Source organism: Brachyhypopomus gauderio, chromosome 11 (assembly GCF_052324685.1).
Source record: "Brachyhypopomus gauderio isolate BG-103 chromosome 11, BGAUD_0.2, whole genome shotgun sequence".
Lineage (NCBI taxonomy): Eukaryota > Metazoa > Chordata > Actinopteri > Gymnotiformes > Hypopomidae > Brachyhypopomus > Brachyhypopomus gauderio.
The window spans coordinates 23,031,845-23,053,988 of NC_135221.1; the positions used below are offsets into that span (position 1 = coordinate 23,031,845).

General features: G+C 45.7%; 1 protein-coding gene across 3 annotated transcripts in view; it reads right to left on the reverse strand.

The window, feature by feature from the left end:
• nlgn3a (neuroligin 3a) overlaps nucleotides 1-22,144 on the reverse strand; it is a 165,902-nt gene that overhangs the window by 5,133 nt on the left and 138,625 nt on the right. For all 3 annotated transcript variants that reach the window (XM_077022788.1, XM_077022787.1, XM_077022786.1), the window contains one exon: nucleotides 5,120-5,909. In XM_077022788.1, coding sequence (XP_076878903.1) covers nucleotides 5,120-5,909 — 790 coding nt within the window. The remainder of the gene's footprint in view (nucleotides 1-5,119; nucleotides 5,910-22,144) is intronic.

The window sequence follows — 22,144 nt, forward strand, 5'->3', positions numbered from 1 at the left end:
GTCAATTTTTAGATTTCAGGTTCAGTGCTTGTGAAAGCAGATAAGCAAAGACTGCTGGATCCCTCAGCAAGGCAGCATGTCAACAGTGCAGCCTGTAAATAACCTAGTTTATTAGGCTAGTAATGATCCCCAATGAATATTGGCAGCCAGGCTATGATGACTTTGTAGCCGAATATCAGTAATTAAGTTTCAAAGGACCGGGCAGCCACGGTAAGGTCATATCGATTCTCCACCACGCAACATGCCAAAGAACGGCACGTCAATGAGCCTGCAGTGCTGACAACTTTATGAATTCTTGCAGTGGAGCCGAAAATCCGAGCCACAGCTGTTGGGCCCAGGGCAGCGTGAATATATAGTGCATGTTGTCGGCCATGACGATGGGGTCTGGGAGCTCATGCGGTGAGGTGCAGCAGCACGCTATGACCACGTACCGGACATCTGCGACAAACCTGTGGCTGCCAATTTGAAGGGTCACCGCCGACGTCCTTGCGGTGTCAGTGACTGGCGGAGAGCTGCCTGGACATGGTGGTGGAGAGCTACCTGGACATGGTGGTGGAGAGCTGCCTGGACATGGTGGTGGAGAGCTGCCTGGACATGTGTGGTGGAGAGCTGCCTGGACATGGTGGTGGAGAGCTGCCTGGACATGGTGATGGAGAGCTGCCTGGACATGGTGGTGGAGAGCTGCCTGGACATGGTGGTGGAGAGCTACCTGGACATGGTGGTGGAGAGCTACCTGGACATGGTGGTGGAATGCAGAGCTAGAGAGCTGTTGAACGTAGGAGTTTTATTCACATGCTGTCTGGATGGCGCTTTTAGGTGCAATGTTGTGGGTGAACATGAATAATTCAGAGTCACTCCATGGAATCAATGCAGCATCTTGGGCTAATTTGATTTGTGACATTAGGAAACGGCATGCGTGCCTTATATCTAATTACGCGCACGCACGCGCCAGGTAATTGCACCACCGTCAATAATGAAGCACTTGCATTTTTTTTCTTTTGCTACAGGCTGTGCTGAAGCAGGAAGAGCCTGCTGACTGGTGTGTGTGTGTGTGTGTGTGTGTGTGTGTGTGTGTGTGTGTGTGTGTGTGTGTGTGTGTGTGTGTGTGTGTGTGTGTGTGTGTGTGTGTGTGTGTGTGTGTGTGTGTGTGTGTGTGTGTGGGTGTGTGTGTGCGTGTGAGAGAGAGAGAGAGAGTTAGGGATAAGGTGCGTATAGTATAGCTTTAGGTCTTCATGAGTGCCAATAGCAGAACCATCAAATGGGAGATGATGCCAAATGAAATTACATGTGGCCCCACTATGAATTCATCCTCCTCTGCTTTACAGTATATGAATGACTATGCATGTATATATTGCAAAATCAGAAAAGACCCCAAGGAATCATGCAAGAATATCTTTAAACAAGATATTTTAATGGCTTGTTCAGGTCTCATTTAACTAAAACGCTGGTTTTGCATTAGTTTGTGACATTAATTTTCACCTGGAATGTTACAGTATTCTCTATATTTGTGGTGCTGTAGACATTTGTGCACCATTAACCAAAATTTCAGTAAGACCACACAGCTTTATATTGCTAGTTGTACCATGTCACACTCAGTGTGTGACTGAGGACGAACTTTTTGAACTGCTGGTGGATCAAATGTTTAACCTCTGCTGTCACAAGAGAGAGGCCATTACTGTGTACACATAATCACATCTCATGTTTGCAAGGAACATCAGCATGACTTCTAGATGTCTGAATGCTTTAATGTCACTGAAAATAGTGTGTCAGCGTAGAAGTGACAACACCACAATATTCTGTCTGTAGGACCTGAGCTATGATACACACTCCTCAAGCACTTTTAGCTTCTCACACGGCTTCTAAAGCTTTAAAAGTAAGTGGAAAATTCCTGTGTCCAGACATATTTTCCGGATCTATTCCTTTAGCTGCTGCTTGTAGCTGTGTGGAACTGGAATACAGAGCCAAGGTGAGGGGATGTCTCCAGGGATGTGGGAGACTGCCACAGGACAGCTGTTGGATCTTGTCCACTTTTCATTATGGACTCTATTGATTGATCATATTAGGTGAGTGACAGCCACCATGTATCAAATCCTTCCTGCCTCATTGCATTCTGGTTATGGCATGGCCCTCTGATCAATGGTGTCTGAGGGCCCACACAAGTTCTGCCATTTCTGTGGTTTAAATAAAAATGAATTAGCATATTGGCAGCAAATCTCCAAAACCCAGCAAAATGTATCGCTGGGTTGAACTGAGTGAGTAGAGGAGACAGAGAGGGTGGCCTGCTGCACACACCGAGCCCCTTCAGACTGCACTACCTGTCAGTGGCTCCAGGTGAGACAAAGCTAAAGGACGAGGTGTGTAATTCGGTCTGGCCCTGGGAAAGAATGAGCCAGCCTTGTTTAATGGGGTTAACTGACATTTTAGTGCATTTTCCTCTTTGTTGGCTTGTAATAGCTGGAAAAATATGTTCATTAAGATGCAGTGGTGAGTGTTTAGGATGTAAGTTCAGGTTGTTAGGTTTTACCAGAGTCTCATTTCTGAGATTATGAGGAGGATCTCATCTGATCTGATCTGAGACTATAGAGAAAAATGATGTGTGATTCAATGTTTAAGAGAAGGAATTGGGAACCAAATTCTACCATGAAAACGACATTTTCTGAGATTAAAATAAATTAAAATTAAATTTAATAAAATTTAATTAAAATAAATTTAAATGAATAACTAACCTATGTTGGAGTCAAATAGCCGAAATAGTAAGGTCAAGACATACTTGACATGAGTAGTTTAAATTAAACTGTTGATCAATTTAGTTAAACTTAAATTGTAAAACAAAATAATGTTACCCTGCATATGAATAGTGGAATTCACAAATTGTGGGTTTACCAAAATGTACATGTCACTGGAAATTTCCAAAAGCATTACTTCACCTTAGTAAGATTCAGTATTCAGATAAAAAAGCTCAAAGACATGAGTAAAGATTGAGAAAAAAGAGACAGACAAAAGACAAAAGAGCAAGCTGAGCACAACAGGGTTTTGCTTACCAAACACCCAGGCTCAACTCAGCGTGCGTAGTGTCTGCCTCCAGGCAAGATAAAGGGAAAAACAACAGCATAAAAGACTATCGAGGAAATAGCCAGATTCCAAAAGAGTGAGACCACCACCCGCACAACTGGAACATGAGACAGTGAAGGGTTTCATCTCAAGGCTAAAATCATTCCAGAAGAAGGGCAAGAAACCAACCAGCCAACCAAAGAAGTGGCCAAGATTATGTTAGCGGAAAAATCTACAAGCACTGCATTGCTGAATTACAAACAGAGAAAAATTATTATATAAGGGAAATTCACTGTGTAAACAGATTCATAAATTTTTATGTTATCAGGGATACAGTACAAAAAATATCATCTGATTTGTCTATCTGTTACTTTCCTTTCTCTGGTCATCTGTCAACGGCACCATCTACTACAAATGGAAATATTTAAGTATAAATTGGAATTTAGCTTTGTAACATACATGATACATGTTGACATGCTCTGGCTTGGCCTTTACATAATGTAGTACAAATTTCTAAATTTGAGTAACGGCAGTGACTGTGTTCTGGTCATCTTATTATGAATGAGTTCACCAGCTGGAAGGCACAGCAGTGTGGGTGGGGCTGCCCAAAGAGTGTTATAGTACAAGTTGGGGCAGGTCCATAAACAGATGAAGCAAAGACAGACCCTGTTGTGAGATGGTTTGTTTCTGCACCCAAGTGTGAGATTTACCCAACCTTCCCTTTACTGTTACAGAGCTATAGTCCTTCTACACAGCTGCACTACATTATATCAAAGAAGAACAGCTCAGACTTCTCCATTATCCTGGCATCTAATCCCAATATACTGCAAGATCAGCTGTCCACTCCTACACCATGTATAATCTCCCCCATCCCAGTTATGCCACAGCAATGTCATAACTCTAACGTCCTGAATGCACCAGCTTTTGGAAGCATCAGACACAGACTCATGTCTGGTAGGCTGGCTGATTTACAAGGAGGCCATTAGGTGAGGTTGGCTTTAAAAGAAAGCCCTGCTTATGTTATATTGGCATTTTGTCTGCATATTGCCAGGGATGGATCATACCAAATGGCTAATATGATGAAGAGGTCAGAAGTTCAAGAGTAGATCATCTTTCCGAAGTTATTTCTATTGGAAAAGTGGTGCCATGCTTATTCATACAATGTTAGTCCAGTGCTATTGAGGACACAGAATGCTCCTATAAAAATGTATCTCACAAGACGCTGTCCTCAAGTCCAGAATCATAAATTGCTATCACAAATATAGAGGACCAGTACCCTTAAGATGTCTGACTCTTCCCAGACAGATCTTTGTCTGGACTTTTTGGCAACCTAATAAAATGCATTAGCATTTCTGTTCTATCATATTTCTCACTTTGCTTTTGGGGTACTCTCAGAAGTTAGAGAATGATTTATAAATGTCAGGCAATGTCAGTTTCAGAGGTGTATAATCCAGGTTCAGAAAGTAAAAATCCTCACCAGGATTTTGCTCAAGCTTGCTAGATTTTCTAATTAGTGCAATCCAGGTAAAATGAGTGGAATCAACACAATCCAGGAAGCCTGAGCAAACTCCTGGTGAGGACTTTTACTTTCTGAATCTGGATTATACACCTCTGGTCAGTTTATTATGAAAGGCAAAACTGCAAAATTTACACAAGGAGAGGCATGAGCAATCAATTTTAGATTTGTGTTGTTAGAACTGATTACAAGCCTACCTCATACAAATCCATAAAGTTTTGTGGTCTGGGAAAAATCGAGCCAAGGAAGAAAAAAAGTCAAGTCAGCCATGGAGCCAGTGATGGACTGTGGACAGGGCCAGAATGTGATGTGTTTCCCTAGTAATTTTCTTTTTGTCCCATTCATGCTCCATACTTTTTTTTTATCACACTAACAGAGGCTGTTTCCTCACATGCACAGTACAAACATGCACACATACACCAAATGATCTGTGTCATCTGCCTTCTTGATTCTTCATTGTGTTCTGTATCATTGACTTTAACGGCATATACACCTATCCTAACACCAGCCAAATGCTGTTTGGTGCAGTGTGGTCTGAGCATTGCCACTCACCCTGTCTTGGCGAAATTTGTCCAGTAGGTCATGACCACAGCACTGAGCATGACATCATTCTTGGAGAAGTTGCAGGGGAACAGGTCAGTAGGTCCAATCATGGGGATGCCAAAGACATAGGGCACCTCGTCTCCGTGTGCTGCGTCTGACCACGCAGGCTTCATCAGGCTCTGGCAGTGGTGGTAGAAGGCATAGAAGTAGGTGGGCGAGCCGTAGCGGGCGTGCAGGTCTGCCGTCACCACTGAAGGCTCCACCCACTGGTGGTCAGTGAAAAGTGCCACCAGGGTCTTGCGCCGCGTCTCAGGGTTGTCACGGTCTGCCCAGTCTGTATACATGAACTTGATGGTCTCCCGCAACGTGTCCTTACCTTCCGGGTACCCATACAGGCTGTCCACAAAGTCCGAGACAGAGAAGTCAAAGTCATTGCTTGACACGCCATCCTCGGAGTCTACAACATTCTCAACAAAGCGCAGGCCCTCTCCCTGGTTCACCCCCAACATGATATCATAGTTGAGGAACTCGCCCTGCTCCATGAGGATTTCAGGGTCGTCTGGGATCACATCGCCATCAATGACGGGCCCGAATGCCACATGGTAACGTGCTGGCTGGATATCCCGCTCCACCAGCTCACGAGGGTTTTTCTTGCGCAAGCAGTGCACCATATCCATGGTGTCTAGCACGTTGCAGCCCACCTTCTCAGCCAGCAGGCGTGTGTACTTCACTGGCTGGTAGTTGACGGCCCAGCTGGACAGTGCTGAACCGCTCTGGATAATAGCACGATGGAACAGACCTGTGAGAAGGAGAGATAAAGCAAACCTCAAATAACACTGTAAATATCTTTTAGACTAGGCGTTGAACTGGTATTTTCAGAGATTTTGATGACTAATCACTTGAAAATAAAACTGAAAGAGTGAATATCTACAAGTGTTTGCAAAGATAATTTAATAACCCATATTATTTCAGTGTGCACTAATCAAGGATTTCACCTGCCTTTTTTAACTTTAGTCTCAAGCTCACACAATGCCCACTTCCATGTTAACATCTCCATACAACATGAAGCATGATTATGTATAATAAGTTAAATATAATGTTTAATAAACACAAAACTACATGGCCACCTACAGAAGTCCCTCCCTATGTTCATATCTACTATCATGATTCCTTCAACATGTTTGCTAAAAAGTATATATTTATACTGCTGTGTGTGCACGCAAGTGTGTATACAGATATACAAACCAAGCTCTATGTCTGAAATATAGTCTACATGTACACCAGGGGTAGATATGTAACTCCAACCTGCTGATCATCCCTTCAACAAAGGGGCTTCGGCTCATAGTGCAGGTATGTGGTAGTGCAGGTGTGTGGTAGTGCAGGTGTGTGGTAGTGTAGGTGTGTGGTAGTGCAGGTGTGTGGTAGTGCAGGTGTGTGGTAGTGCAGGTGTGGTAGTGTAGGTGTGGTAGTGCAGGTGTGGTAGTGTAGGTGTGGTAGTGCAGGTGTGTGGTAGTGTAGGTGTGGTAGTGTAGGTGTGGTAGTGCAGGTGTGGTAGTGCAGGTGTGTAGTAGTGCAGGTGTGGTAGTGTAGGTGTGGTAGTGCAGGTGTGGTAGTGCAGGTGTGTGGTAGTGTAGGTGTGGTAGTGCAGGTGTGTGGTAGTGTAGGTGTGGTAGTGCAGGTGTGTAGTAGTGCAGGTGTGGTAGTGTAGGTGTGTGGTAGTGCAGGTGTGGTAGTGTAGGTGTGGTAGTGCAGGTGTGTGGTAGTGCAGGTGTGGTAGTGCAGGTGTGGTAGTGTAGGTGTGGTAGTGCAGGTGTGTAGTAGTGCAGGTGTGGTAGTGTAGGTGCGGTAGTGCAGGTGTGTAGTAGTGCAGGTGTGGTAGTGTAGGTGTGTGGTAGTGCAGGTGTGTGGTAGTGCATGTGTGGTAGTGCAGGTGTGTGGTAGTGCAGGTGTGGTAGTGCAGGTGTGTGGTAGTGCAGGTGTGGTAGTGTAGGTGTGGTAGTGCAGGTGTGGTAGTGCAGGTGTGTGGTAGTGTAGGTGTGGTAGTGCAGGTGTGGTAGTGCAGGTGTGGTAGTGTAGGTGTGTGGTAGTGTAGGTTTGGTAGTGTAGGTGTGGCAGTGCAGGTGTGTGGTAGTGCAGGTGTGTGGTAGTGCAGGTGTGGTAGTGCAGGTGTGTGGTAGTGCAGGTGTGGTAGTGCAGGTGTGTGGTAGTGCAGGTGTGTGGCAGTGTAGGTGTGGTAGTGCAGGTGTGTGGTAGTGTAGGTGTGGTAGTGTAGGTGTGGTAGTGCAGGTGTGTGGTAGTGTAGGTGTGGTAGTGCAGGTGTGGTAGTGCAGGTGTGTGGTAGTGCAGGTGTGTGGTAGTGCAGGTGTGGTAGTGCAGGTGTGGTAGTGCAGGTGTGTGGTAGTGCAGGTGTGGTAGTGCAGGTGTGTGGTAGTGTAGGTTTGGTAGTGTAGGTGTGGTAGTGTAGGTGTGTGGTAGTGCAGGTGTGTGGTAGTGCAGGTGTGGTAGTGCAGGTGTGGTAGTGCAGGTGTGGTAGTGTAGGTGTGTGGTAGTGTAGGTGTGTGGTAGTGCAGGTGTGTGGTAGTGCAGGTGTGGTAGTGTAGGTGTGGTAGTGTAGGTGTGGTAGTGCAGGTGTGTGGTAGTGCAGGTGTGGTAGTGCAGGTGTGTGGTAGTGTAGGTGTGGTAGTGCAGGTGTGTAGTAGTGCAGGTGTGTGGTAGTGCAGGTGAGTGGTAGTGCAGGTGAGTGGTAGTGCAGGTGTGTGGTAGTGCAGGTGAGTGGTAGTGCAGGTGTGTGGTAGTGCAGGTGTGGTAGTGCAAGTGTGTGGTAGTGCAGGTGAGTGCCTGCTTGTGTGCTCTTTGGTGGAGGGTCAAACCTCCGTCCTACTTTAATGGCTGCTCTGAGCAACTACCCATTGGAGCTAGAGTCAGCTGCCTGTGCACTTCCTCATATACAACACTACTGGGAGGCTATAAATACAAAAGTGAACTGGCATGTACATACACTTGTAAAACTGCTGTAAGCAGCTCTACATACCTGGGAAATTATACAGGTACAGCTCTACATGCACTAGGCATGGATCCGATATGAGATTAGTTCAGGTTCTGATATGAAGGGCTCCTTTGCTTCCGCAAAGCTACTGGACTCCGGTTTTTTTTTTAGACTTTCTTAAAGACTTAGCGGCTTAGCCTCCTCAGGGCAATCTCCTACCTGATTGCACAATTGATCAGCAGCCCTGAACGCTCCATGGGGCCCCAGTGAGCACTGAAAAAGTTTACTGACCACTTAGGCATCCTCGTTTTCTCTAAGATAACTTTGTACAGGCCCAGTGGCAGAGAAAGAAAGTAAAATCTAGAAACTAGTGAAATCATAGTGTTGTGGAAACTCTCATACTCTGGTACATAGATTCTTTTGTATGATACATACTTTTCGGGCACAACAGGTCACTGCAGAGGAAGGCTGCTAATATTCCTGATAGGCATTACACAATTTGTGGGTGGCTGGCTCAGAGATAGTGTGTGTATCTGTGTGTGTGCAGGTGTGTAGAGAGAAAGAGTGATGTGTGTGTAGGTGTGTAGAGAGAAAGAGTGAAATCTGTGTGTGCAGGTGCGTAGAGAGAAAGAGTGATAGCTCTGTGTGTAGGTGTGTAGAAAGAAAGAGTGATATCTCTGCGTGCAGGTGCGTAGAGAGAAAGAGTGATATCTCTGCGTGCAGGTGCGTAGAGAGAAAGAGTGATATCTCTGCGTGCAGGTGCGTAGAGAGAAAGAGTGATATCTGTGTGTGTGTAGGTGTGTAGAAAGAAAGAGTGATATCTGTGTGTTCAGGTGTGCAGAGAGAAAGAGTGATTGTAGTGAACTATGCTCCATGGAGTAGTGACATGACTGAAGCCCGTAGCAGGACAGCATCCAGACTCCTGCCATGAGGCCACCAGATGTTGAGGGTATCAGCTCCTCTCCCGAGCATTAGTGGGGTGGCAGAAAGATGAAAGATGGCCACCCTGTATACTGGAAGCGTGGTGCCTTGATCCTGACCTCATGCTTTTTACCACAGCCTAGTTTTGCCTACTGCCTACAGCCCTGCACAAATGCAGCATTGCACAATGTAAGATCTCATTTACACTCAGCTGTAAAACAAAAAGATCCTGTCAAAACCTCTGTGATCGTCTGCCAGACTGCAGGACAGAGGAGTGTCACACTGCCTCACATACTCACTGATTGATCGAAGTCATTATTTCAGGTGCAGGGTCACCTCGCTAGGGCACAGCAGAGGCAAATTACTTGCTGATTGAGGAATTGCTCTTGAAATAATGCAAATTGTGCTTTTAATTGCACCCACAGCTCTTTTCACATAATTCTCCTTATCATAAAACCTTTCTTTCATTCAATTTTTTTCTGTGCTGACCAGCCACTTAACTCAAAAGAGTGTGCTGGTTGGAAACACTGAATTTGCAAATCAGTTTTGACCATGTGCAACTGCATCACTGTGGAGTTCCAGGGACCTGGAGTGTTGTTGTCCATGTTATCGAATCTGTTTGCATTGTACAAGTGACAGATAGCAGGAACTCTATAAAACTATGTGTGAGACATTCACCAAGGCGCCTGAACCGCAAACCTATCCATCAGAGAGCAACTCTGCTGGCAGATTGAGGTCAGGGTGAATTATGATAGGAGCTGGGAGGTAATCACTCATTTGGCCCAGCTAAAATGCGCCTGCTTCACTAGGCTTTGTCGACCTGAACCACTTGCCCCCTCTCAAGACACTAGTTAAAAGGCTGCATAGCAGATGCTCCGATTGGATGAAAGTAGGGATAATTCATTACAGGTATAAAACCAATGACCTTGCATCATGAGTAGCACCACATCATGGCTCCTTGAGCAGAGCATGCACTGCTGACAAAAACATACACCCCCACAATTATGTCCCACCTTTTAAAGAGACAGAACACTAAACATTTGTTACAGATGAGAATCACAACCTGATTTGTTCTTGATTATAGCAATCAGCACAAGAGAAAGCTTTTACATTTTGCAACTTCTGTGTTTACTGTCATCATGTGGATAAAAACAATCTATTTATAACGTAATGTGAGTTCCTTTATGGATATGCTTGGGCTAACACTAATCCACATGTGTGACTACACACATACAGCTCCACCAGGATGAGTTTGAGTAGGCAGCTAAAAAAAGCGGCAGCGTGCCAGCAAACTGGTGGAACTGGAGCAGACCTGTCACTCCTCCTCAGAGAGCTGCAGGAGCTCCATAACATGAGCTTCAGCCTCGCTGCTCCATACACACGCGCACACTCGTGCACACTCGCGCACACATGCGCACACTCGCTCACACGCGCGCACACTCGCTCACACATGCGCACACTCGCTCACACACGCGCACACTCGCGCACACACGGGCACACTCGCGCACACTCGCTCACACACGTGCACACTCGCTCACACACGCGCACACTCGCTCACACATGCGCACACACGCGCACACTCGCTCACACTGGCACACACTCGCTCACACTCGCGCAGACTCGCGCACACTCGCTCACACTCGCGCACACTCGCGTGGCCTCCCTGCTGATTAGGGCTTTTTAGCCCGGCTGCGTTTGGGATTCGCTCTCCTGAGCTGTCTGCCCGGAGCGTCTCCCTCAGGTCCTGCTGGCAGCCGTGATGTGGGGGATCCGGTGGTGGTGCCTGTCTTTCATGGTGCCTGCCATTACCACCACGTTACTCTCTTTGATGCTGTCCTGATTCCTTGTCTTGGTCCTAACACTGTAGTATCTATGCCAGTGTCACGTTAAAAACAGTTACCCTGCAACAGGGTCGTCTGCTGTCGCTGTCGTTGCTGTGTGAAGTAAGGGGCGTGGGGGACATTTCCTACCACAGCTAATCCTTCTCTATCTCTGCTTGCTTATATGAGTCAGACGCTGTCATCTCTATAGACAAGACCTACACGGTGACGACTGGCGCTAGCGGCAGTCAGTCTACTGGGGTGGTGTTGTTTTCACTTTTTTTAAGACAGCAGGAGAGGAGCTCCCATTATGCAGCAAATTGTCTCTAAGGCTGGGCACGATTTCAGACACACCACAACGTCCTTGCTTCCTCTGCAATATCAAGACACTATAGATTAGACTGTAGAATGGCTGTAAATCGATTCCTTTGCAATCACATAGAGCAAATAGCATTTGCTTTCTCCACCCGCACATCCCCAACACCTCGTGACTTGACTTCTAGATTATCACACTCCACTCAAACCTTCCAGATGCAGTCAGCCTGTTAAAGGAACTCTGGGATTATGTGGAGACTGATGCTGTTTCCCTGTTAACATGCCGGATCATAAACAATGAAACGTGGCATGAGAAGGTTTCGTCGCTACACGCTTCTTGCTCACACATCAGAGTGCGTGTCAGTTGCCACCCTCTCCCTGCTGTACGCACCATGGTGGAGGCACCACTCTGATTTCACCCATTTACATTAGAGAACAGAGAATTCTGTAAGTGAATTCATTTCAGGCAAGGACCTACCGTGCATGTCACTGCCCTGTGGTATATTGTAGTTATTGTAAAATGTCTGTTTAAAGATTCTAGTATAGATTTGTGATTATAATGGTGGTTCCCTCGATGTATCTAACCACAGGTTCTTGTCATGACAGGTCAGCAGGGAGGCCAAGGATGCATGATCTAAACAAACATACAGCAACAGAAAACAAACATACAGCAGCAAATTCAACTGCTGTTCCAGTGGAGTACCACAGGTTGAACTAGCACAGAAACCGCTTCATGTTTTAGACACACACTGAGTACCATAGATTAGGTGCTACCATTTTTAGCTACAGTACTAATGGCTGCCTGTGTTTAAGGGCCATTTAAAGAACCTACATGCTGCTTACGCTCCCATGAAGCGTCCAGTAAGACTAGTCTCCATGAAGTAAGACTAGTCTCCATGGAGTAAGACTAGTCTCCATGAAGTAATACTAGTCTCCATGAAGTAAGACTAGTCTCCATGGAGTAAGACTAGTCTCCATGAAGTAAGACTAGTCTCCATGAAGCAGGACTAGTCTCCATGGAGTAAGACTAGTCTCCATGAAGCAAGACTAGTCTCCATGGAGTAAGACTAGTCTCCATGAAGTAATACTAGTCTCCATGGAGTAAGACTAGTCTCCATGGAGTAAGACTAGTCTCCATGAAGCAGGACTAGTCTCCATGGAGTAAGACTAGTCTCCATGGAGTAAGACTAGTCTCCATGAAGTAATACTAGTCTCCATGAAGTAAGACTAGTCTCCATGGAGTAAGACTAGTCTCCATGAAGCAAGACTAGTCTCCATGAAGCAAGAGAGAGTGGAAGAGAGGGAGAGAGAAAAACGGAGAGTTCTGTCATAGATAAGTTCTTAGTCACCAAGGAGAACAGGGGGTGGCTGACAGCGACCCTGATCGACAGCTCCAGGCCGCAGAATCGATGTGCTTCCTGGACGGGGCGAGAGCGATACCTTCCGCTAATCACCTCATGATGCCGGCCAGTCGATAGCGTGCACTCTAGAAGTGCCCATCAGGCGCACTGGGCCACTGCACACACCGCTGTAGCACCTGCTCCACCCTCCACCACCCTACACCACCCTGCAACACCCTGCTGCTCCACCCTGTAACACCACCCTGCAACATCACCCTGCTCCACCCTGTAATACCACCCTGCTCCACCCTGTAACACCACCCTGCAACACCACCCTGCTCCACCTTGTAATACCACCCTGCTCCACCCTGTAACACCACCCTGTAACACCACCCTGCTCCACCTTGTAATACCACCCTGCTCCACCCTGTAACACCACCCTGTAATACCACCCTGCTCCACCCTGTAACACCACCCTGCACCAACCCTGCACCACCACCCTGCACCACCACCCTGCTACACCCTGTAACACCACCCTGTAACACCAACCTGCTCCACCCTGTAATACCACCCTGCTCCACCCTGTAACACCACCCTGTAACACCACCCTGCTACACCCTGTAACACCACCCTGCTCCACCCTGTAACACCACCCTGCTCCACCACCCTGTAACACCACCCTGCTCCACCCTGTAACACCACCCTGTAACACCCTGTAATACCACCCTGCTCCACCCTGTAATACCACCCTGCTCCACCCTGTAACACCACCCTGTAACACCACCCTGCTACACCCTGTAACACCACCCTGCTCCACCCTGTAACACCACCCTGCTCCACCACCCTGTAACACCACCCTGCTCCACCCTGTAACACCACCCTGTAACACCCTGTAATACCACCCTGCTCCACCCTGCACCACCACCCTGCTCCACCCTGTAACACCACCCTGCTCCACCTTGTAACACCACCCTGTAACACCACCCTGCTCCACCCTGTAACACCACCCTGTAACACCACCCTGTAACACCACCCTGCTCCACCCTGTAACACCACCCTGTAACACCACCCTGCTCCACCCTGTAACACCACCCTGCTCCACCCTGTAACACCACCCTGTAACACCACCCTGATCCACCCTGTAACACCACCCTGTAACACCCTTCTCCACCCTGCTGCAGTACCCTGCTCCACCTTCTCGCTTCATTCTCTTCCCTTTTGTCTCTCCCAACCTCCCCACACACTTTTATTACTGGTGGACACTCTGCTTAGCTCCGCCCCTCCGCCCCTCCCTCCCTCTCAGACTCATGGTCCCTTAGTGCTGTTTCCAACGCCCTGTCTGTCTCTCTGTTTGAGACGGCTCTTATTTCCTTCCCTCCTTCTCCTCCTCTTCCACTCCACTCCTCCTGCTCTATCTAGGGGACGTCCTTCTGCCTTCAGCATGCTGCCAGCGCCCCCCCCCCCCCCCCCCCCCACTGTGCTCCACACCCTGCTCCTCCCACAGAGCACCTCCAAACAACGCTAGCGTAACGTTCTCAGGCGCGACACAATGCTCTCAATTCCTCTCCGCACTGTGATAATAACAGCACAAACACTGTCACGCACAGTAACTCTTTACTCCAACACAAGATGCCAAGGAGCTATAACTCGATTCTGAGATGGGAGGAATAATGAGTTATTATTGGGTTATCGCTGTTTTTCTCAATGCCATGTCTGAGTAAGCCTCTCCGCTAATCTCATTAGATGCAACACCGATAAAAGTGCTTTTCTGATTGTACGTCCCTGCTCATCACAGCCCAATGGGTTCAATCCAGTGTGCAGATCAGAAATGATTCATTTGCATTACGTGCAGGAGAGTTATTTTATTTATTTTAATGTCAAAAAGAGTTCTGCCAAATTCAGAAGGAAGCTGCAACCCGGCAGATGCTCCGGCCGACCTCCGTCTCTCAGTCAAAACATCAAAACAACCCAACCATGGGGGACAGGCCTTGGAAACATAATCTAAATGCGCCTTATTTTGAAAAGCACAAATCACATTTGTAATCTCACTTGCGTGTAGGGGAAATTTACAGTCTCGCACTAATACAAGTATTTCAACCATGAAATGTGAAGAGATGGAACATGTTCTGTTCTTGGCCGAGCTTTGACACTGACGACCAGATGGGATGGCTGAGGAGCAGTTTTAGCTGCCGGGAGCTCACATGGACGAGGCAGTTAAATTTGTGACAGACAAATGATCAGAAGCAGACCGACACCCTGAGGGAGATCTCAGAAACCAACAGTCCAAGGGTGAACATGGTGTTCCTAATGCTAAGAGAGAGTGAAATGAAGGGTTGGGGGTGGGGGAGGATAGATTTGCCCATTTTACCCGTTCCTGTTAGTGAGTTCCATGTCCATGTCCGATTTTGTGCTGATTTCAGGTAAACAGCTTCTAATAGACATGTTGGTCACTGGTGAAAATACCCCATATAGTTTAAGAGAAATCCAATACTTTGTTTTTCTGAGCTTTTAAAAATGGTCTCATTAGGATTTAGAGATGTAGCAGAATCTTCAAAATCAAGTTCAACAATGCAGAAGCTTAGAAATCAAGGAGAAGCATGAAAACACACACACACACACACACACACACACACACACACACACACACACACACACACACACACACACACACACACACACACACACACACACACACACACACACACACACACACACAGAGAAATGGGCTCACACCAGAGATACACACACATATAAACACGGACACACACCATACAGTCATACACAACACACATATACACACGGACACACACCACACAGTCATACACAACACACATATACACACAGACACACACTGCACAGTAATACACAACACACATATACACACGGACACACACCGCACAGTAATACACAACACACATATACACACGGACACACACCGCACAGTAATACACAACACACATATACACACAGACACACACCGCACAGTAATACACAACACACATATACACACGGACACACACCGCACAGTAATACACAACACACATATACACACGGACACACACCGCACAGTAATACACAACACACATATACACACGGACACACACCGCACAGTAATACACAACACACATATACACACAGACACACACCGCACAGTAATACACAACACACATATACACACAGACACACACCGCACAGTAATACACAACACACATATACACATGGACACACACTGCACCTCACCAACATTCTCTCTCTGTCTCTCTCACATCTCACCTCATTTTTCACTCTCCCTCACCAACATCCTTCTCTCACTCTCACCCTCTCTCTCATTCTTCCTCACCAACATCCTTTCTCTCTCTCTCTCTCTCTCTGTCTCTTTCTCTCTCTCTCATCCAAACTCTCCTCATTAGACACCAAACCCACTGTATGCCGTGTGCAGCTCTCTCCAGCTCCAGCTCTGAATAGCTGTCCTACATCACATTATTCCAGGAAAGAAAAGGAACAAGCAGAATGCTCAGAATATCTCCCAGGACATCTGAGATCTGCCAGCCCGTCTCCCCATGGCATTTCCAGTCTTTTTTGCCCCCACCCTAAAAATAGGAAAAAGGTCCTTCTGTTGGCACATTTTGGGGATGGAGAACCAGTATTGGCCTCACCCTGATGTGTGCACGTGAACTAACAGGTAAGTGTGTGACCCCTGTGAGGTGACTGATCGTGCGTCTGAGGCCACGTCCTCTGCTACAAGAACAAGCCCTGCAGGGGGACAGTGAGCACACGTGCACTAATTCAAGGAGACATGCTATGAAACCGCAGCCTGAAACAGAATCTCCTCTCCTCACACGAGTGTGTTAAAGACCAAATGTGAAGTGGGGAGGCGGAGTCAAGACCACCGCCCGCCTCTGTTCTCGTGGCACTGCGACAGAATCGTGAGTGTGTGAGTGCGTGTGTGAGTCAGGATCCCTGATGGGAAACGTCAGTGCGTCTGTGGTGGTGTGTCACACTGCTGGTTGGCTAGTCAGTCACTCAGCTACACATAGCAGAGTTTAAAACAGGAGGTGCCCAAGCTCTGATTCAGCACGTCACCTGACACGGTGGCGTCCTAATCACAGATGCAAATACAGTTTGCGCCCTCACCCCAACTCTTGATAGTCACAAAATAACAGAAGCAGATTTATAGCTTTATTGTGCTGAAAGCTGTAATTGCTGCCAACAACTGATAAATCCTTTGACAGACCACCCATGATTATGAATTAAATTACATGTTTATGGAACAACCTGCGTGAGTGTGAAGGAGATGCAGGAACGGAGCACACCATCATTGCATTAATGGATTTACTCAAAGAAAGAGTGAATGTAGTGAATGGGCAGGGCCGGCGCCAGGATACAGTGGGGGGCGTCAGTTGGTGGGCAAACGTAAGTTGTTGACGGGGGGGTTTGATGATTGTTGAGCGCGGGAGGGGGGGGGGGGTGGTGTGTAAAATAAATGGGTCTCATTATTTACATTGAGGGGGCGGAACACCTCACCTCGGGTGTGGCTAAGATGAGAGGGAGGTTCTGTATTAGTGTAAAGTTCCCACAGAGAATCACAGGCACTCTAGAACAGGCATGTCTCTCTCTCTCTCTCTCACACACACACACACACACACACACATTTTCATGTTTTGAAATTAGTTATGATTTCTCATTTTGACAAATGTGTATGGCTATACCAATTTGCTTTTCACTCATTTGCTCAGTACAAGCCACTGACAATTGCTGTATATATTTATTTATTCAAATGTTTAAGTGCTCCTTGACTTGAAAGCAAAACTGAACAAGGATAAACAGCGACAGCAACGTGGCACTGCATGACACCTCTATGATGATGGTGTGTTAGGTTATCACACTATGTGCACTCTGCAGTCGTGTGTTAGGTTATCACGCCTGTGCACTCTGCAGTCGTGTGTTAGGTTATCACGCCTGTGCACTCTGCAGCGAAAGATACACCAGGCAGTACAACATGTTTCTTATGTCTGATTTCACTGGCCAGTTCAGACCCCTCACAAACAAAGCCATATGTAGTCTGTTCACATGGCATATGGCTCAAGCACACGGTGCCACAGACCTGGGGCCTCGCAGAAACACTGACCCCCTGACTTGAAGCACGTGAGTCCAGCAGCCAGTGGAAACTTGGCCTGTGTTGCCATGCAAAGAAAAAAAAACTCCAGCAATCTGGCCCAGGTTAGAAACTGCGTTGAACTCCTTAAAGGAATAGCATTGCGATTTTGATCAGATTGTATTGTTTAGTATGTACTAATAATTCTTTAGTATGTACTAATAATTCTTTAGTATGTACTAATAATTATTTTTACAGATTTTGATCAGATTGTATTGTTTAGTATGTACTAATAATTCTTTAGTATGTACTAATAATTCTTTAGTATGTACTAATAATTCTTTTTACAGATTTTGATCAGATTGTATTGTTTAGTATGTACTAATAATTCTTTAGTATGTACTAATAATTCTTTAGTATGTACTAATAATTCTTTTTACAGATTTTGATCAGATTTTATTGTTTAGTATGTACTAATAATTCTTTAGTATGTACCAATAATTCTTTTTACAGATTTTGATCAGATTGTATTGTTTAGTATGTACTAATAATTCTTTAGTATGTACTAATAATTCTTTTTACAGATTTTGATCAGATTGTATTGTTTAGTATGTACTAATAATTCTTTTTACAGATTTTGATCAGATTGTATTGTTTAGTATGTACTAATAATTCTTTAGTATGTACTAATAATTCTTTTTACAGATTTTCTGGTGCACATATTTTGCGGTTCCAGGTAACATCATAGATTACTTCACATTCACAAAGTTATATAAAGAAATTGCATAACAATTTGCATTTGTAACTGCAAAAATTCCATTGCAAATACTTTTACTGGAGAAAGATGTGACATGAAAATGTGTCCTCTGACAACTCATGGTTTTTTATTGTGTGCTGTGGATGTACTAACCAATCTCATATATACCAGATGAGGGGTGTGTGGGTGTTATGGTGAATTATGACTTTTACAGGATCTGACAAAGGTTCTGCTCAAAGGTTCTAGTTCTGTTCAAAACTATGCAGGCTAATCTTTTCACATCATATCAAGGGATTGCTATGGCAAACAATAACACAATTGCTGCAATAACAAACAATACAGCATTTTGTCCATATGTACTAGCATTCGTTTATTTGAATACTCTGCAGATATGATCAAACCTCTCTAGTCAGAGAAGAAAGACATCAAGGGGGAGACAGTAGATCCAATATCCAGTTTGGGCTCCTTAAAATGATGATGTGTCATACTTTGACATTTCTTACTGGGGCCAGACTCTGAATCTTCTATGATTACATCAGCCAGGGCGGGTGAAGGGACAATAAAACCCAGGCTTCTATCAAACTGCCCTTAAACACAATAACCAGCCCACAGTTCACATCTAAACCACGTACAACACCACCCACTTAAAAATGCTGACTTGGAACATATTTAAAAATATTAAACTGTGGGAAATGTGCCTTATATAAACCAACTGATACCCCATATCCATCAATTTCCAGTAGTATTTTAAAGATTACCTTGATACACATATTGCCAAAAGTATTAGCTCACCCATCCAAATGATTAGGTGTTCCAATCACTTTCATGGCCAAAGGTGTATAAAATTAAGCACCTAAGCATGCAGACTGTTTTTACAAACATTTGTGAAAGAATGGGTCACTCTCAGGAGCTCAGTGAATTCCAGTGTGGAACTGTGATAGGATACCCCCTGTGCAACAAATACAGTCAAATTTCCTCCTAAATATTCCACAGTCAACTGTCAACTGTTAGCTGTATTATGAGAAAATGGAAGTGTTTGGGAACGACAGCAATTCAACCACAAAGTGGTAGGACACGTAAACTGACGGAGTGGGTCAGCAGATGCTGAAGTGCATACTAGTGTGAAGAGGTCACCAACTTTCTGCTGAGTCAATCACTACAGACATCCAAACTTCATGTGGCCTTCAGATTAGCTCAAGAACAGTGTGCAGAGAGCTTCATGGAATGGGTTTCCATGGTCGAGCAGCTGTTCCCAAGCCATACATCACCAAGAGCAAAGCATCGGATGCAGTGGTGTGAAGCACGCCGTCACTGGATTCTAGAGCAGTGGATACGCATTCTCTGGAGTGATGAATCATGTTTCTCCATCTGACAATCTGATGAATGAGTCTGGGTTTGGCGGTTGCCAGGTGAACAGTACTTCTCTGACTGCACTGTGCCAAAGGTTTGGTGGAGGGGGGATTATGGTGTGGGTTGTTTTTCAGGCACTGGGCTTGGCCCCATAGTTTCAGTGAAAGGAACTCTGAATGCTTCAGCATACCAAGACATTTTAGACAATTCCATGCTCCCAACTTTGTGGGAACAGTTTGGAGCTGACTCCTTCCTCTTCCAACATGACTGTGCACCAGTGCACAAAGCAAGGTCCATAAAGACATGGATGGCAGAGTCTGGTGTGGATGAACTTGACTGGCCTGCACAGAGTCTTGATCTCAATCCGATAGAACACCTTTGGGATGAATTAGAGTGGAGACTGAGAGTCAGGCCTTCTCATCTAACATCAGTATGTGACCTCACAAATGTGCTTCTGGAAGAATGGTCAATAATCCCCATAAACACACTCCTAAACCTTGTGGCTTTGCCAGAAGAGATGAAGATGTTCTAGCTGCAAAGGGTGGACCAACATCATATTGAACCTTGTGGATTAGGAATGGAACTTTTGGCAATATAGTGTATATATTAACATGTGCAGTAGATTCTATATGTGCTATTGGCAACAAATAGTTTGCTTGGCTCACATTGGGACCTTGGGCAGGATGCTGAAGCTGACCTGGAAGAACAAGCTGACCTGGAAGAACAAGCTGACCTGGAAGAACATACTGACCTGGAAGAACATGCTGACCTGGAAGAACATGGTGACCTGGAAGAACAAGCTGACCTGGAAGAACATGCTGACCTGGAAGAACATGGTGACCTGGAAGAACATGGTGACCTGGAAGAACATACTGACCTGGAAGAACATGCTGACCTGGAAGAACAAGCTGACCTGGAAGAACATGGTGACCTGGAAGAACATGGTGACCTGGAAGAACATACTGACCTGGAAGAACAAGCTGACCTGGAAGAACATACTGACCTGGAAGAACAAGCTGACCTGGAAGAACAAGCTGACCTGGAAGAACATACTGACCTGGAAGAACATACTGACCTGGAAGAACAAGCTGACCTGGAAGAACATGGTGACCTGGAAGAACATGGTGACCTGGAAGAACATACTGACCTGGAAGAACAAGCTGACCTGGAAGAACATACTGACCTGGAAGAACAAGCTGACCTGGAAGAACAAGCTGACCTGGAAGAACATACTGACCTGGAAGAACATACTGACCTGGAAGAACAAGCTGACCTGGAAGAACATGGTGACCTGGAAGAACATGGTGACCTGGAAGTGGTGTGGTGATGGGGTGTTTCCATCTGAAGTACATTGGGTCCACACTTAAAAGGCTTTATTTCCACATATTTGCATTGAAACTAAACAATGTCATAGTCAGACAATCTTTCATACATGTAATGGATATTAAACCAATAACCATCCTCTAATAACTCCGCTTATTTCATTGACCTACTCATTGCAATGAGGATCCTAACAAGGAGGATCTCCGATACAGAAATATGAGCTTTGTACATCAGATGTTGTTGATGGATCTTAACAGTTTCTCTGTGACAGGGATACATACAGTATTAAAGTGAATGCAATAATTATCTTTATTGTTTAAAGGTACAATCAATTCCAGGCACTAATATTCACACTGGGCAAAATGGTAATGAGTTGATTGTATAAATTACAGCTGATGGTCCCTAATTTGAATTTCAGCCACAGGGTTAATCCAGCCCAGCCTGACAAAGTGATGGACATGTAATGCATATTCATCACTTTAGTCACATATTGCTTATTTTTGTTGTTTGCATTTTAAGTCAGGGAGCAAATCTATGTTGACTCTGAATACTGTCATATGTTGTTCAGGCCCAGGTTGTCACAGCTACACCTCGGAGCAGCAGGGCAGAAACGATGCTCCCAACAAGACTCTGCAAATTCCAGCAGATTGCTCAAACTCTTTTGTCTGTCAAATCTCAACAGGCTGATAGTAAAGCTGCATGTTATCTTGATGGCTTCAATAACATATTGTGAAGTCAGCGCAGACAGTAGCTGCATCCTTCAAGCCTGGAGTTTCACCACAAATGGCACACAGCCGGGTTGGAGCTCAGAGCTGAAAGCAGGTGTGTGTGTTTATATACGGCGCACTGAATCCCATCCACACTAAGGAGAATATGGAGGAGATTCAATAGTAGCCCATTCACTCTCAACTAGATGAAGGGCAAATGAACACAGCTCGGCAAGGGCTGGGACTTTCTTTGCCTCCCCCCAATACACAGGTTTGGTATCATGAGGTTTGGTGTGTGTGTGTGTGTTTTTCTTCATCCTTTCCTTCCTCCATCTTTATGCCTGCTGTTGGGCACACAGCTGTAACAGTGTAGATTTCCCAGGAGTGCATCCAGACATTGGTGGAGTGTGTGCATGGCTG